Here is an 18,847-nt window from a genome sequence, read left to right on the forward strand (position 1 = left end):
TGGTCCTACTTACACTGACCTCTGGCAAAAATATTAATGCTTGATTTGTCTCCTGAGTCAGCTCAGAGCACAAAGTCCCACACTGCTTGTTCAGCAACACCACAGGCTGATACTGTCACCCAAGTTCCCCTGTCCCCACACTTGTCCTCAACAGTCAGCATGTCCCCAACCCAAAATCACATTCACTACAAAAAAAACCCATTAATTGCTCAATTATGTTGTATTATGCAGATCTCACCCACTAAGCTTCCACATAATCTAAGCCTGTTCTTACTAAAGTGTGTGAAATGCAGAGTGGGCAAAAAAAATCAACCTGGCAATTTGTCACACATTTATTATTTGATCTTCAGTGTTTTCACTTGACAGAGAAGCCTGACAGCTCTTCTTCTAGACTTGAATGGGAGAAAGGAAATGTTTCTCTGTAGTCACACAGCCTTGTATAGTTACTTAGATTTTGTCAGATTTTTGATAGTTTTGACCAGAAAAAAATTTACTCCCAGTTAGTGCACTGAGAGAAGAACCTGGCTCAGCCCACCCAAGGTAACATTTGGAACATTCTGTTATCTAGAAAGCACATAAAAATAAACTTGCCTTCCATAAAGATTCTGTTCCAGTAGATTTTTCCAACTTGATTTCCTCCAAGAAATATTAGATTTGATAAAATCAGCATTGAAGTGCTAACAGATGCTAGGACAGCATGAAGTCGACGACGAAATCTTGGCGAGAAGAAACGCTCCTGAGGGGCAAAACAAAAGGTGCAGATGAAGTTGAACAATCCTTGCAAATTTTCAAGCAGCATTAGAAAACGGTATTGCCATTACAACAAACAACTTTCATACAGAAGTTCAAATCCTTATGGAACAGATCCCAAAGATTTTAAAACATCCAACAGAACCTCTCACCAATGCCACTGAAGTTGGAGTAAGACTTCCTGATTAAAAGCAATCTTGAATCACAGTTATGGCTGGAAGGGACCTCTGGAGATTACTTCAAAAGATCACAGCAGGGTCAGCTAGACAAAGCTGCTCAGGACTCTACCTGTTTGGGTTTTGAATCTCTCCAATGGTGAAGAGTGCCCAACCTCACTGGGCAACCCCTCACAATAAAAGATTTTTTTTTTTAATGTTCAAATGTATTTTTAATGCATAAACTGGATTTCAGTCGGTACCCCCTGCCTTTTGTCCTTTCACCAAATACCTCTAAGGAAAGCCTGTCTTTGATTTCTTTCTCCCTACAGTTGGGTATTTATAAACATGGATAAGATTCCCCTGAGCCTTCTCTCCTCCAGGCTGAACAGTCCCAGCTCTCTGAGCTTTTGCTCTTAAGGCAGAGGATTCAGTCCCTTTACTATCAGTCCCTTGGCTGCACTTACTCCAGCATGCCCATGTCCCCTTTGTGGGGAGCCCAGAACTGGACACACTTCTATACATTCAGTGGATTAATTCCTATTTTACAAAATGTCCTCCTTGATGAATTTTTGCTGATGGATGGAAACAGTAACAACACGTTTCTAGGGTGGGTAATACTTCCAATAGTTTCCAATATAGAGTGAAGCACTTCAGCACACAGCAAAGAGTGATTTCAGAGATCATTAATCCTGTGGCTGATTAATAAGACACCCTTGAAAGATTCTATGATAAGATTAGAACTTGTTATAGCAATGACTCTTAACAAATAGATACCTCTAACAAAAGATTCACATAAACATGCAATCCCAATTTTTTTCAGCGCAAATGTTACTGCTCATGTTCAAGAAGTGTAATTATCCAGGTTTTGGTACTTTTGTCCTAATGATAAAAATAAATTGGGTGTGTCTCCACCATATAATAGCTTACATTTTTCTGAATCCGTATTTTGCATTATAACCTGAGATATGAGTGCAGCATGGAGACTGCAAGAAGATGGTAAAAGAAGGATGTGAAAGTTTTAGCTTCCTCCATTATTCAGTTTCTAGAAGAAATTTTAAAGAACATTACAGCACTTCACCAAGAAATATTGTCTCATTACTACACAAGGAAAAATATCTTGTACATCATGGCCCCAGGCTGAAAGCCTCTGTACATAGTGCTTGAATTTACAAAAGACTGAATGCTTCATGTGAAGTGATGAGCATTTTCCAGGGCATGGAAACTAAAGAAAGTATCAGGGGTTGCTCAGCCTTCACGTCATACATGGTGACATTGCAGAAAAAAAGTCTTGTGACTGCAGCATCAAAAAAAAAAAAAAAAAAAAGCAGTAATTAATCTTTAATAGCTACAGGCAGATCAGAATTCATTATTAGATACCTGAAACAACATAAACACATGCTCAAAACAGACCTAAAAATGCATTTCTAGACAATTAATTGCTCGTTCTGTAAGCATCAAAACAAATGTTTCAAGTGCTAGATTACAAAGTGACAAATCTTCAAATAAAGGACAGTTACAGGCATAGAAATACAATTTCAGCATATTACTGCACAGAAAATCTCTGGGAAATTGAACATTAGCCCTGGTTAGGACTATATCTAATATATGAGTCAGTCTGAATCAGCACAAAAATGAGGGCAGATAAGGTTTAAGGAAAAGTGCTCTGTATCACGCTGTTCGTACAATAGAGCAATAGCCAATGTAAAATACTCATGTATGAAAATAAATATGGTGATTTTTCTCTGAAAATTCTGGGTGAAAACTAGGGCATGATAGGAGAAAGGTAGAGAATATAATAATTATATAAATATTCACAGACACAGACAGTTGTGTTAGTGAAACAACTTTTTCCCTTTTTAGTACTTCGCATCTCCAAAGCTATCCAAGGACTTCCAATACGTTCTCCTTCTGTTCCCACACATGTAGAGGTTAGAGGATAGCTTGTCTTCTCCTGAAATGCATAGTTTGAATGCATGGTCCCACACATAAAAAATATATGCCTTTTTAGAATGCATAAGTGTATGCACACAGAAAAAACATTTGAAATCTTGCTATGAAATACATGTTAACAGCGAAGTTTAAATAAGGACAAGTTATGATCATGCTAGATTGAATTTCTTTGTTGAGTCACCAAACTAACCTTCTTCTGACATCATGCTAATTAATTCTTATTAACCTGCAGCTCAAATAGGTCATTGTCTATCATCAGATCTAACTTTCACTCTCCCTTTGTCTATCAAATTTATTTTTCAACTCTAAGGAAAAACAGTTTTAATTAAGGGAAAAAAATTCTTCTGCTAAAGCTGTAGAAAGACTTGGAGATGGACAACCCATCAGACAGCTGGTGTTAAACTGCATTTTCCATCAAGGTACTGATCAGACTCCGTAAGTCTCTACAGTTTGCCTGTTTTACAACCCAAAGCACTACAACCAAAACAACATAAATAGCTGAAAAAGCTCTGCTACCTTTTTTTTATAATGAATACAGTTACTAAAAAAATAAATTAACCTGTCACATATAGTACATCACCTTCTACAAAAGTGATGCACATTAAACAAGGCAAGTTAAATGTAGTATAGACCATAAAAGCCTTTAGCCATTTAGAAGGAATAAAGGAGCAGTTTATGACAGACACAGTTTAGACAATCACTGAATCTTCGCTGGGTTTTGCTGTAGCTAATTTCCATTAACTTTGCTAGGCATTGATCCAAAAAGCAGTACACATTTTCCTGACAGTCTTTGATGTCAATGCAGCTTCTACTCAGCTGCCATGAAAGTAAAAAAGAAACCTTTCTTTAAACACCTCAAGCCAACTAAAAAAGCTAACTGTGAAAGTACCCAAGCAGGTATTGTGCTCAAATTAATACGCTGGAAGCATTATTTAGCAATGAAAAAGGAATTAGGCTGGTCTAGATAACCCATAACAACATTTTTTAATTAAATATCTACAAGCTTGTAGATTTTGTGAATGTACAGCAAGTTGTTTACATCAAAGCACAATTTTAAAAACCCTCCACACCCACTAATCTTCATTATGCCATTTAATGCTTTTGACAATATGCTCCATTACAGAAATATAAACAACTACTATGGATTTGTGGTGTTTCTCTGGATTTCACTGCTGTCTCTTTCTCTCTCCTCTTTCTTGCAGGAAACACAGCCAGAAGACAGAGTGGTAAAAGAGCATCTTACGTTAAAATGACAATGAAACTGTGTCTGCCTGGCTGAAACCAGGCATCCACTTGCATCCTTCCTCAATGCTCCATCTTGTCATTTCACATCCATGCTTCATCATACTTTATTTTTAGTAATCACCATCAACCCCACCTCCCCACATATTGTGAAATAAATTGACTGTAGCACTAAAACTACACCAAAAAGCAGACATTCTCAGACAAAAGGCATGCAGCACAGCAGAAGGTAACTTAAAAACCATTGGCTCAGGCAACCTTTCCTGGAACTGAATGGAGTTTGGGTTATTATTCCAAACCTATTCCTGCTGTAAATGAAGATCAGCCTCAGACATTTTTGCCAGATGTTGGGAAAAACTTCCCTCTGCACATTGTTTGGTCTAAGAAAATTGGCTGCCATCAGATCTCTCTCAACTGAGCCTTCTCATCCATCTTAGAAAAATAAATGGTACTATAAATGTAGTGGGGTACCTTGACGAGTAAATCTATGTGTTTGAGGATGGTGGAGGAAGACAGGCATGAAAAGAAATTGCACAGTCCAAACATCTCCATTCCTAAATCCATTTCCAGTTACACACGCATGTCATATTTAACTTCCAAGAGAAAATGAAGCCAGAAATGGGAAGTTTGTATAATGGTTGTTACTTGAGAAAGCTGATGAAGGACAACACACACCTGAATAGGTCATTTAGGTTAGAATTAAGAGTCAAGGTAAAGGACATGGTGGCATTTTGAGTTAGAGAGCAAATACTTATTCAACTTGCTATGCAAGGTTATTACACCATTATGAGCCAAAATTCACAAACATGGCAGGGGAAGTGGTTTCAGGCAGCAGAACAGAATTTAAAGGAACTACTCTCTAATGTCAGAGCTATCAACAGTAAATTCACATTTTTACAGGACTGTTAACAATGTTATTACTGAATCGCATGGAAAGATTAAATTGAGGATCCAGGTAAATGCATTTACTTCTCTGAGCTAGCCAACAACAGAGAAAATACTCCGGGGAAGACTGACCAGAATAAGTCATCCAGCCATCCAGATAGAAGCTGGTAATGACAGGACAAGTCACATGTAGTGACAGGACAAGGGAGGACTGCTTTAAATGGAAAGAACATAGCTTTAGATTAGGTATAAGGAAAACATTCTTTACTGTGTGGTGGTGAGGCACTGGAACAGCTTGCCTGGGAAGTTCTGGATGCCCCCTCCCTTGAAGTGTTCAAGACCAGCCTGGATGGATCTCTTAAACAACCTGGTCTAGTAGAAAGTGTCCCTGCATATGGCAGGGGGTTGGAACTAGATGGTCTTTAAGGTCCCTTCCAACCCAAATCATTCTATGATTCTATGAAGTTGAGGGGACACCTAAGACTGAATTCTTACAGCAGTCAGAACTAGGCAGTCCTATACACTGAAGTTTTTTACAGAAATCTATCCCCTAGTATTTTATCAGGGAAGCAATCCTACATTTTCCTACATCAACCACTCTTAAACTTATTCTAGCAACAGTGATTTGGCATGTCCCAATGGCTCATTTTTGAGAGGGCTGCTGAATCCAGCTGCAACAGCTTGTTCTGGGAGCAGGTCACAAGCATCACGCTGGCTTAGGGACGGCTCAGGAACAGGGATGCATGTTTTCTATCATGCTGCAAACCCAGCTTGATGAAAGAGTGGCAAGTAGCAGGAAGTCTCCCCTGACAGACATTTGCTGGTAACTTCTTGGCAAATGCTCATAAAATGGAAAACATCTATGTGTGCTGCATTTGCAAAACATCTCATTTATAGAGCTGTTCTGGGACAGATTAAAGAAAACTTCTTCATAAAGCCAGTGACGTTATCAAGCTTGCTTATGCTAAAAATATTTTAACAAGTCCCATGTAAATGAACTAAATTTCCTGCAATTTAAGCAAGAGTCTGTCTTCATGGAGTAAACCAGAGATTCATAACATTTCTATCTTTACAAACTACCCATCCAGAGAATTGATGAATTGATGATCCAGAGAATTGATCCAAGCACATGACAAAACAAGAGCATACGACAAAATTGGAGAAGCAGCTGAATTACTTCTTATGTGAACATATGCACTGTGGAAGAAGGCTGTCAGATACTATGACCAGAGTGACATGAAACATACTTGATACTACGAACTGCAAAACTAGAGATTACATTATTCTATTTTCATCTGCCTTTGATTCTTAAGGATCAAGATAATCTACAACAACTTTTAGAAGAGTTTTCTTTTTTTAAAAGCATACAATATTTTATTACTGTCTGTTCTACAGACTTCACTCTCTCCCACTCAAACCTATCAGCCAAATAAGATATAGAAACTGCACTATTTGTTGTGTTGAAGAAATCAAGCAAATGAGCTACCATGAAAATAGTACCTAGTCCTGCATTATCTTTCATTGCCTCTCCTAGTGTATGAGTGGAGACTAAGTATGCTTCCTACAATTCCATCCTTTCAATTTCCTCAAGGTTTTTATTAGACAAACAATGCTTAAAATCTTGATGCAATATTGGCTCATTTTTATGTCACAAAAACTAAATTAAACATTCTTTGCAATAGTCTGCTATTTAGGGTTCACAAGGACTTCTGCGGGGAGGGGGTAGATGGGTAAAATGTTTGTGGGTTAAGTTGCCCAGTGGGGGAGGAGTACAGGTGGTGTTCTTATGCATATCAGCAAAGTGCTTAGAAAAAACCTCAAATCAGTTACTGGAGTTCCTTTGACCCGTGCAATTCTCTGAGCTTCAGTTTGCACACTACTGTGCCCCAACCAAAGAATAAGCCCCTCTCACAATTCCCATACTTTCCTACAGAAGCAAGGGACAACACACAGTCACTCTTAATGGTGCCAGCCCTCCCCAAGTGCTTTCTTTTAGAAAATGTGCTCAGGTAAACAACAAGCCAACTCTTCAATACCTCTGAACCCCAGGAATCACCACATTACTGCAAGAGCAAACACCCCAACACATTCCTCGAATCTGGGTCATCCGCAATGCAGCCATTTGCCAAAAATAACAGGACAGCAAAAAAACAGGAGCATGGGTGAAAAGCTGCAAGAGAGCGAGGAGCAGATGGGACAGTGGGAAGGGAGGCGACACATCCTGACTAACAGTTACCGGCTATTTTATCTATCTGCAGTTCGGCGCACTGAAAATGGAGGGCAGGGTGTGACTGAGCAGCTGGGGGAGCAGATGGGACGGAGGAAAGGCTGGAAATTGTGACAAAGCTCTGCCAAACAGAATGTCAATTTATTTAATTTTTAAAATGAGCAGTAGAAATGAAGATGGGTTGGGTCCAAGCAATGGAGCATCTTATGTTTGTTAATACACATTGTCAGGGGGCAATGGGTCATGGTGACAAAAGTGTGTTTGGGAGACTGCAGAAACAAAGGGAGTAACCACAAGTGCTCACTAATGACAGTAGAAGTTATGTTTGAAAATCAGCAGGAGCCAGGGAAAGGCAGCTCATGAGAGACTGACATCTCAATATGATACACACTCCTGCACTCTGAAGCTGAGGGACAGATGTTTGACAGAGTAAGAGTAGAGGCTGTACCACAGAATAGAAGAGCAACAAAAATAAAGAATTCTGGTTGAACACATGCACAAAATATTAATTTATGAAATAATCTAAAAGAAACTGTGGAATCCCCAGGGCTGCAACAGTACCAAGATAAGAACACGCCTGCAAGCGGAAAGTGAACAAGATATGCCACCAGACCTTATTCATCAATAACTTCCACACCAAACAAAAAAAAAATTACTTTCTCATCAGCATACACTGTATCCTTCGGTAATCATGGCAATCATTCCTGTTTGCTCTGTTCTTCACCTAACTCTAAACCAGAAGCAGTCTCCTTTATTTCACTTTGCTTTATTTTTCTGGCATTTCATTTTGCTTGCAGTTTTTCCTTCCCTTCTACCCAATCTGAACTGTGGCTTGAGGTCATTCCCCACTTCTTTTCAAGCTGTATGCTTTTCTTCCAAAGTAAAGGTAAAAATTAGCTCCTGGAAGGTTCACACGTGAAAGCAGGAACTGACAGCATTTTTCCAAGAGACAGGATGATGCAAACAACCTGTAATTCCCTATATCACTCCTATAAAAAGAGGACCACACAATTAAAATCAAGCAGCTGTCAGTTAAGATCTATTTTCACAAATAGAACTTGATTCTGAATTTAGGAATAAATGCTATATATAGTATTTGAGAAGATACTCATCTTCTCTATTGATGTCTTACTAAACATTCACTCAACAAAACGCTGTCTTGCACTAGCACCATTTCATTTTTAGATTTTCCAAAAGATCTACATTTATAGCATCTCTCAGCAAACAGCCAACTCCCCCTTCTGTTTGAAGAAAGCCTCCTACCAGCTCGTATGTATCCACTACACTTACAGATGCATGCGTGAAAGTTTGACATACACACCAGTAAATTTCTGTACTTCGACATTTAACTCTTCACTCTCAAAGAACTAGGCTGCTTATTCTTTTTAAAGTGGCAGCTTGTAAAAAGTGCAGAGTGAACCGCACTGAAATGCGCCATCCTCTTTTCTGTTTTATGTTTAAAGCAGAGAATTTAGCCAAGTAATGGCAGCATACATACTGCTATAAATGGGGCTCAGCTCTCACTAAGGAAGACTGATCAAGAGAGTTGTGCATTCTCCTCTGTGTTCAGGGCTTTGATAGCCTAATTTAAGTTCTCTTGGTTCTCATTCTGCCCATTCTGATTCTCTCAGTTCCCTCATCCACATTTTAGCATTTTTATCTTTTAAATTGTAATCCAGTTGGGAAGGGATGTAACTTCATCAATCATTAGTGCTGAATTTGGATCTTGCCACTTATGACTGTTACCAAATAAACAATACACAATAATAATCCCGAGGAGACATTTGATAAACACTCTCAGCAAATAAAGACCATGCTTTCCCTGCAGCAAGTTTCTGTTGCTCGAGGCAGAGAAGAAAGACCAGAGTGCAACCACTCCTCGGGACTTTAACTCATATTTCTGTAATTGCTGACATCTATCGCCTGGACTAATTTTTGAGGCAAACCACAGAGGGAGGCTGCATTCATGTAACAGTAACAAAGAAACACATAACCAGTATCATTCTGCCTTGTTCTCACACTGTAGCATGATTTACTTGTTTTTCACACAGCATTACTGACTGAGCACCAGAAAACTGCCCACTGTCTCCAAAATGGAAGAGGAAGTAAATAATGCTGGTAGGTGGGAGAAATGGGTTTTTTTAATGACAACCAAGCAGCTATGCCAGGGGCTTCCCAGCTGACATTGTGGTCTGGAGCAGAGCAGTAATAATATGGATAAAGACAGGCAGAAAAATCACAACAGTTTCTCCACTGCTGACATAAAAAATAATATTTCTTGCACATATTTGACAAAACAAATAGATGCCTCAAAAGGTAGGAAACAACAGAATGTTATCTCTGAAATCTTTCTGCAGTCATTTTTGTCATTCACCACACAAAATACTGTATCATATTGCCTATGGTTGTCCCTCTACTACATTTTCAGTCTTTGTTACTGAGTTTGAGAGGAGAAGTTCCCTCAGCAAAGAAAACCAGTGTCACAATGCAAGTGTGTGACTGTGTGAGTCCATTTTAGCATGGCACTCAAAATGTTATGGGACTTATTTCCATGAGGACAAATGAACCCTTACAACAGGGGGGTGGAGAAGAGAGAAGAAAATAAAATCAAACAAAAGCAGAAACCTGGTGAGAACTGCTTCACTCAGAATTATTGCTGGCAAAGCTAGAAGGCACTGGAATGACTAGGATGCATCAGGCAACCCATATTTACCTTTGATGGTCAATCAGCATCTCAGTACAAAATAGCACCTTGACTCAGCTTGCTGCTTTTAAGTACCAATCAAAGACCAGTTGTCACAAATCTGCCCTGACTAATGTCCACAACTAGAAAAATAAGTTTCCACTGATTTTGAGTCAGAGTATGTCTACTTTGGATAGTAAAGATTTCTTATTAAAGCAATGATATGGCTGAACTCAAGGTCAGGGTAGGGAGTAGAGAGTGGGTGGCAAGCCTCTTCCACTTGTTTGGGTTTTGACATTAGGGTTGGTACCTAATCTCAAAAACCAATTCTGCATCAGAGAATAATAGCCTGACTAAGGGAATTTGTTCATTCTTAGAAAGTGAAGCAACAAGCTCAACACAATTCTGTGGCAAATACATAAAAATGTTATGAAGAAAGTATCACTGTCAACCAAATCACCAAGCTGCGATAGAAGTATGTGTTAATTATACAAAACTATTGGCAAAAAGAAAAAGGCCAGACTGGCTTCACAATAGTAAACAAGTGATATAAATACTTTTTCCACCAAATGAAGTAAGAAAAAGATCAAAGCCAAGTGCGTGCTGAAGAACAGCTGTTAGGGTCTTTATTTATTGCAGAGATCTTATTAAAGATTTAATCTTGCAAGGTGGTCAACAAACATACATCCCTCGAATGACTTCACAATGTTTGGTCAGATCTTGTCTCTACTGCAGAAGGAAACTTTACTTGTCTCATGGCAGTTTAAAGTGAGTTATACTTGCAAAAAGAAATTCTGACATTTAAAGGAAATAATTATTCATTTTTCAATGAATATGGGACATGGCTGTAAAATTCACAGGCACTTCATCTTGGTTAGGCTGAATGTGTGCCCTAGCATAGGTTTCTGTGTCTCACTGGTTTCTTTGTCTCACTGCTCTTAAATACAGAGGCTCAGTCTACTACCCCATACTGTTTATGTACATTTACATACAGGAGGTTCCAAGTAGTTGAGTTCCTCCTCTTCCATCTCCTTTCCTTGGCTTTTGTCTCTTACAATGTGCTGCTTCGGCTGCTTTTCAGATTCCTCTCCATGAGTCAAAGCATCTAGCAATAAAATAACCCAAGGAAGTAGAGCTTTCTGCTGGGATAAAGAGCTAGATCAGCTCAGCAAAGATTCCAGCAGGAAGGCGTTAAGAAGAGGAAGTGATGAGACTGCAAGGGAGGAAAGAGAAATTAAACCTTTCCCCCTTCAACAGCAATGAGCTTTTAGTTCAGCTTAATTCCCTGTCGAACCACAGCCCAGAGGTCAGGCTCACCAGTCAGAACCTTTCCATGCTCCACACCAGCTGCCTGCAGGATCATTGTACAATGCATAACTTATTATGAATAACTGTAAAAATTTTAATTTACCTAGCAGAACAAATAGGGCAGACAAAACTAAGCAGAGAAAAAAAAAGTAGACAAAAAACTCCTCACCACATCCAAATTCTGAAAGTGATTAAAATTCTGCTCTCTGCAAAGCTGAGGATACCAGTTGTCATTGACCCCATCTTTGTTGCACAAAAACCTGTTGATCTTTTAACTACAGAGACAAATGTATGGAGTTCATTCCTCTGGAGAAAAGAATAATCAAACACACTAACAAAGCTGAATCTAAACCACTAAGCAAAAACATGGACATCATATAAAATACTTCCCCTTTTGCAAAAGGGGCTTGGGTAGGCAATAACAGCATACTGAAATGGACTTAGTTAGTGCACCTCGTTACAGCCATAAATGAAAATGTAGAAATCAAAGTATTCTATACTTTAAAAAACCAAAACACAAGGATAGTAAAAAGTTAAAATATGCCATGCTTAAAATTAGTTGGTTTCTCAAAATGAATTCTTTATGGCATATTTAGTTTCTTACCAAATAAATCTAAAAATAGATCTTGAACTACAAATTCATCATAGTATGATCTTGAGAGATCTTTATGTCTCAATTAAAGAATTCTTACTAGACTGAATGACATGTTTTCACTGAACTAAAGAACTAAAAAGATAAATGTTGCTATTCCTATTTAGTTTAAAACATTAATTTTATCAATTTGCCAACTTCAGTCCCTTTGCTACATCTTCCTTTTGGATGACTTCCAAATATTTCGTTTTCAAAAATCCATTTATTTAAACGTGTTGCCAGCTACTCTAAGGTTTAACTCATTCTAAATCTATTTTTATACCAAGATCTAATTTTTTCTATAGATCTGTATCTCATTTTCCTTAAGGAAAAAGAAGGAAAGAACTTTAAATCACCAGGAGAATGTCAGCCATTAGCATTTTCTTTCATAAATCTGACACATTACTTATTAAAAATCAATACAAATTCTATCATTGATTTCAAATAACTTACTACTCGAGTCTCTGTTCATCTGTAAGAAATTAATATAGAACCAGTGAAGCAAAGCACTACTTTACTCAGTACAGATCTAAATATCACCTGAAGAAGTAAGAAAAATCTGACAAAAACACAATAAAACTTCTCCCGTTTCATATAAAGCTCCCAGATTTGCCCTATCTTATGAAGCCTAGCATTTATTGTTGTTTTATACATAATGCTTTACTGAAAAGACAGTATGAATTAATTCAGCTCTAATTTACTGCGAACTAACGAGTAATCTCTAGGGTGCAAAAGACACGGAGATGACTTCTCACACAACTTACTGAAACATGAAAGTTCAGAACAGTTAAGTGGAAAAGTACATAAGAAGGAGCATCAGCTCTTCTAGAGCTGAACTCAGGAAGCCAGGCTCTGGTTTGAAACCAGCTCAAATTAAAAGTTACAGAACCCATTTTCTGGGCCAGAGAATTTACTGTTTTAAGTACATATTTCTTTATATGCTGATTTTACTTCTCACAAATAATGACCATGCTGCTTTGTTCATTCTAGCTCAATACGCCTGAGATGATATTTAAAAACTGTCAGACTGCTACAAAAGTGTTATTTCCCCATATTGCACTAGGTTTCAAGTGTTGAGACTGAAACTACCATAAAATCTGCATAAATATAGGCGATATATACATACATATATTTAGTCAGCAGAAGGATTCAGGGAAAGATGGGATTTGAATATGCTCTATTTAGATTTTTTAAACTTCCCTTTGCAAGAGAATTGAGACAATATAGTGTGGGGGAAAAAAAAAAGAAGAGGCAGTTTTGATACCACTCTTGTTACTCTTAGAGATCAATCTTAAAAACAGAGCAGAATTAAAATTCAACTTATACCTCTAGAATTTTTTTTTTATTTTACTAATTAAACACTTGCTGTTCAACTGAATTATATATCTCAACTGTAAGAATAATATATGGGGAGGTTTGGTGAGCAGAACAGGTTAAAAAAAGCATAAACCTTTGCTCTGTATTTTTTCAGAAACTCATCTGCTATTCTGAGGACAAAAATAGACTTTCCTTTTTCAAAAATAGCCCTCAAGAGCCAACACAGCAACTGAGTGAAGCACAAGAATGCAAAGGATTTCAGCTTGTCAACAGATGAAATTTAAGTGAAAAACCCATCTCCCAGAAGAGGGTCTTCAACACAACAGTGATTAGGCTTGCAGCACACTTCTCACTGAGACAGGATTATAGGAATGCTTCCAAAAAACAGATTAAAAGGGGAAAAGGAAATTTATACAGGGCACTGGGAAATTTTCAGTTTAAATGTCATATCACTCCACCCCTTGATAAAGAAAGGTCAAAGTCCAACTACTCATCTGCTCCCCAGTCTCACCATTCAAGAAGAAAATGGGAGTTGGTTGGAAGGGGGAGGAGAGAGCAACAATGGGTGGTTTGTAGCTCATGTTGTTGTAGAGAAAACCTTCAAGGGACAAGGCAAATCATGACTCAGCCATAACTGAATGCAGTGAGATCTGCCTCATGCACTAATGTAGATGCAAAACTATGCACATTAAAAATACTGGCTTCAGAATTATTTCAAGAAAAGAAATAATTGTTGTTGACCTTCTTCTAAAGAAGGTCAACAACTAGATATCCAAATAGAAATGAGAAACAAAGGAGACATAGAAGATACTGGACAGGTCTTTAAAAAGACTGGATGAAAACAAATTAGAGGAAAGGGGTAAAATGCACTTGGTTAGGGATTTAATTTATACAAAAAAGAACTCTACTGCCAGCATCAGTTAACTATAATTAGAACTACATGTTCGAAATTAATCCAACATATATAACCCCACCTTCATAATGCCATAGTCATTATAATTTCTATGATATTTAAGCACTTAATTCCCTAGGTGTTCTATTAAAATTTCTAATACAGTGACATCAGATTAAAAAAAGCCCCTATACTTGTATTTCATCCTGCAGCTGGATGCCTAAAAAATTATGTTGTCTTCCAGTCCAGGGACAAACATACGCAGGTGGTCAGATGGTGAAGCTCAGTTTCACCCCAGAGGGAGGATTAATGGATCTGATAAACTCCTTCTCCAGGAAGGTAAAAAGCTGCCTCCAGACTATCACTGAAATTGCAGTGATGAACAATTGGGTGACATGAGGTAGCACAGGCTACTAAATTTCGGAGCTGTATCAGCTGCTGCACACAGGATGCCACAACAGTGAAAACTGAAATGAGTAGGACAGAAAACAAACATAATTTCTTGAGCATCAGGATTTCATTAGGCTGCAGAGAGAGTCCTCACCAAAACAAAAATATATAGGAATATGAATTCTGTGCAATTATCACTGATAAGGAAGCAAGACATATAAATTATTTACCTTACAAACAGTTATTAGAAGATTTGGGATTTAGTAGTGAGCAAATCTGCAGATTAAAATGACCGTCAAAATTAAAATAGTGCTTTTTGCATCTCATTGCATGTCAATTTTGTCCTGTGGAAATTACAGCATGAAGGTCAAAAGTATAAGTAGAATGAAAATATCAGAGGATTTCAAGGCGAAATAGTACTTTACTTGGCTCTTTAGTGGCATAAGATTTCCCAGTGTAAGCTTGTTCCCAGATGCAAGCAGCTGCTACACACACACTTGTCCAGGAAACACATGGTTAGAAATATACACTCCTAATTTTAGTGAAGATGAATATTTTAAGGCCATCCTGAGTGAAATCAGAATACAAATGTTAAAACTGGCTTCTGTTCATCCATATACAACGTGACAAGCATTTGCTTACTCTAGGACTGCAGAGGAAGCTTTTAAGACCATGCATATTTCACCATCTGCTTTGCTGCTACTTTGCAAAATTCTAGTGATATGAGCTAGTTATTGCTTCAGATACTGAAGGGTGGGCAAGGGAATGCTAACTCTTCTACCTGTTATCCACAACTTTAAATCTTGGTTAAACCAAACTAGTAACCAGAAACCTCAGATGAGCATGGAGCCAGGAAACAAGAACATGAAACGGAGAGAGATTCAACTTACAATTAAATCTTGAATAAGTGAAATTGAAAGTATCCTCTTGGTGCCATTTTCCACAATTACTCCAAGCCAATTAAGTGCACCCCAGTACCACAAATAACTCTGTCCTCCATGCCAATAGCTTACGAAGGCAAAAGTGAGGGCTGTAGAAAATAATGTTCCAAGCAAACTGGACTGAGATCCTCCCATTGGAACATAAATGTACCTGTAGGTGAAACAACAAATAAGCAACGCTGTTAGAGATTTCACAGAAATCTCAGAAAAACATCCACCACAGAACAAATGTGTCAGTTTGTAGCATAAAAAAGAATCTGAAAAACTACCTGACATGCTCTATTTACAGAGCTTGCCCTACTTTCGGCAAAGCTGTAGACCACTTCATGAAGTATGTGCACGTACCATTTAGCAAAAGGACTATTTTGTGGTCCTGAGAACTCTGCATTAGGCAAATGTATAGCGCAAACTATATTCTCAAGTAGCAAATATCCAGGTTTTTTAAACTGGAATAGTTCTAAGTCAACTACAGATATTACCTGTAATCGTCTTGTGAATTTAAATTATATGATCCTTAACAAAAAAATTTAAAGCATTATATAAAGTCATATATAGTCACAACCCATACACTGTTTCCCATTTGTCAGAAATGTAGATGCATGCAAACATACTTTATTACTAAAAGTTTGTAATATCTTTTTTTTTAAATATTTCATTAAAAATCGCAAACTACAAATATTTCCAATCTGGTTCTTCTCTTATACTCTCAGGATCATGTCTGTGTGATGACCTCCAGAGCACATGCACCAAAACAAGCCTGAAAATCCATATGAAGCATTCTGCACGCAATTATATTCTGCATTTAAACTGAACCCAGCAGTCAGAACCTTAGTCATTAATTGATGCTTACAAGCGTCCAGAAAGCAGTGCTCCTTCAGTAAAAATACCAGAAGCAATGTGATTCTGAAAGCTGACACTATTTTGTGGGTCATTTCACTTCCAGCCTGAAGAGCTACATCCACTCCTGGCATTTTCTGATTAAGGCATGACCACTGGCCAGACTTTGTCTGAAAGAGTTGCATATTTCTGTCAACACTTTGAAGAAGCCCATCAGGCAGGGGAGTCACCATCCATCTCATGGGTACCAGTAAGGAGATGTGCTATCTGAGAACCACCAGTGACAGCTCTCCTCAGCTGTCATTCCTTTGGCATGACATGCTGCACTCATATTTGAGACTATTCCTACTTGCTGAGATAATTTAAGAAAATTTTTACCAGTGAAATTTTTATCTCTGGTTGTCAGTTTTCATATTCAGAGATAAACATTGGCTTAAAAATTTAAAAGGGAAGTTAACATACTGCTTTATTCCTAATCTTAGGATGTGAGAAAATAAATAACAGGGTAAAAGACAGTGATGAACATAATTAAAGGATAAACAAAAAAGTCATTAAAAAAACAACTGTGAAATGCTCCAAATTCTTTCTTAGCATAACATCAATACACCTTTTTACTTCAACCTGCTACAGGGAACATCTGATTACACTTACCATGTTTTTCAGTATAGGTGTGCTTTTTCACTAAGCATATGAAAGTAAATAGAAATTAAGATCAATAGTTTCTATTTATGCTGTGCTTTTCTTCTCTGTCTCTCTGTTTGATCAGTGTGGCAATAACAGACACTTGCAATCAATTAATCTAATGGCAGAGAGGTTTATCTTAGCAGTCTGCAAGCCATGAATTTCCTGCAGATCTGTGGCACAGAGGGTAAAAAGAGCAGAGCCACAGACTCTGCTGCTTCAGCAAATTCCTTCTATGCAAAGGATTACAGGCATGAAAGACTAAGTAGCTCAGTACTCTCAGGACAGACTTTCCCAACACCTTTCCTCTCCCTTTTCAAAGGCTGATTGGTTTCATTTAGGCCAGAGCCCATTCCCATTACCAGCTCCCCCCAAGAGGCATGGCAGTACCTTGTTCCACAAAGCTGCACCCAGAGGAGCCCAAAGCAAGACCCTGCCAGCTCTGCCAAGCTGAGCACAGCTCTCTGTCTGTTGTACATTAAGGAGTTTAATTGCCACCTGATTCACGTCTGGCAATTCACAAAGTCACAGAATAGTCTGAGTTGGAAGGGACCCACAAGGACCATCAAATCCAGCTCTTTAATGAATGGCCCATATGGAGTCGAACCCACAACCTTGGCCCTATTAGCACCTTGTTCCAACCAACTGAGCTCATCTCTGAAACACAGCATTTAAAAGTAATCCAGGTACAATTGAAATGACACATCTCTGTGACTGAGATCTGACTGCAATCCCCAAAGAAACCTTTCTGCTGATGCCATAGGGCCCTGGGTTAAATCCATGGCACAAAAGGTAGCTTTCACTGCAGAAGTATCTCCAGGCTTCTGTAAGCCCCCTTCCCTGCACTGACACTGTTGTGTAGGCTCCAGCCATCCTGTCAGCACAGGCAGCCTCCACTGGCACTGGCATTGCCAGGAAGGGCTCAGCAGCATCGACTCATTTGCTTCCAACTGCAGCTCAGTTGAGGTTGGCCTGAAGGGCTTTCAGCTTACTGTGCAGAAAAAAACCAGGCTATTTTCTGATTTTTAGTGTCTAACAACATCAGCTAGATAATTAAGCAGCAATAACTTGTAATTCTAATGAATGTTCAAGGTTAGTGAAATTTTAGCTCCTAGTGAGGCTGATGGCAAATGTGCAACTGAAATTCCACTATGTGAAGACCTGTTTGAAGAAGGACAGAAGCCAAAAGGAATAACAGAATCTTTACAAACACTTTGACCTTCCCCTGCAGTACTGTGGAGAGTCTGTCTCCCTGCCCAGAGGAGAAATGGAAGGCAGAAAGCAATGCCTTTCTCCTTCCCTGCTAGAGCCACAAGAAAATGGACAGGCAGCTGGCTGCCATTCCTTGTCACAAGGGCAGTAACCACTCTCAGATCGCGTGGTCTTGCCTCCCACTGGCAACTTTGAAGTGGATGTAAAGGATTGATAGATGTTGAGTCATTTCTCTTGAGCAGTGTGAAGAGACACAGAAAAATATTGTGGGAAAAGTCATTACTACATTATAGAACACATCAGGGAAAAAAGAGTACTTGCTGCCTCATCATCCATATGATGTACTTGTGCATACACTGCTACACTGCATACAAGCAATAGGCAACTCAGTGTGCAGCCAGGAGCAGAGCCTGGCTCAACACCAGGCACTTGGTGCTTTCTGATCACCAAAACACTCTGATAACCAAAATTGTCTTGCAAAAAAAACTCACTAGAGCCCTCTTTGTTACGGAAGTGTATTTTGCTTGGTTTTGAGCATCCTGGTAGTTTAGAATATAATTTCTCTATACTTCCTCTGTGTGTTTGCACAAAAGAGTACTCATTTGATTACAAAAAGCCACATTAATACATAAGTGTGAGGGACAATAAACCTGTGAAAAACATTATTAAGCCAGATGATAGAAGAAATATATTAGTTCAGTATTATCATTTACAACACAACACACACTTTATAACTAACAATT

General features: G+C 38.4%; 1 protein-coding gene across 4 annotated transcripts in view; it reads right to left on the reverse strand.

Moving 5' to 3' along the window:
- Positions 1 to 511: 511 nt before the first annotated feature.
- The window catches only part of HHAT (hedgehog acyltransferase), a 124,655-nt gene continuing 106,319 nt past the window's right edge, over positions 512 to 18,847 (reverse strand). For 3 of the 4 annotated variants that reach the window (XM_085054903.1, XM_085054904.1, XM_085054902.1), the window contains exons 9-10: positions 15,324 to 15,525; positions 512 to 736 (exon numbers count right to left, since the gene is read on the reverse strand). In XM_085054903.1, coding sequence (XP_084911029.1) covers positions 527 to 736; positions 15,324 to 15,525 — 412 coding nt within the window. In that variant the 3' untranslated portion in view covers positions 512 to 526. The remainder of the gene's footprint in view (positions 737 to 15,323; positions 15,526 to 18,847) is intronic. The other variant, XM_085054908.1, reaches the window with a different exon arrangement.

This window comes from Lichenostomus cassidix, chromosome 3, assembly GCF_008360975.1.
Source record: "Lichenostomus cassidix isolate B80296 chromosome 3, HeHo_3.0, whole genome shotgun sequence".
NCBI classification, from domain to species: Eukaryota; Metazoa; Chordata; class Aves; order Passeriformes; family Meliphagidae; genus Lichenostomus; species Lichenostomus cassidix.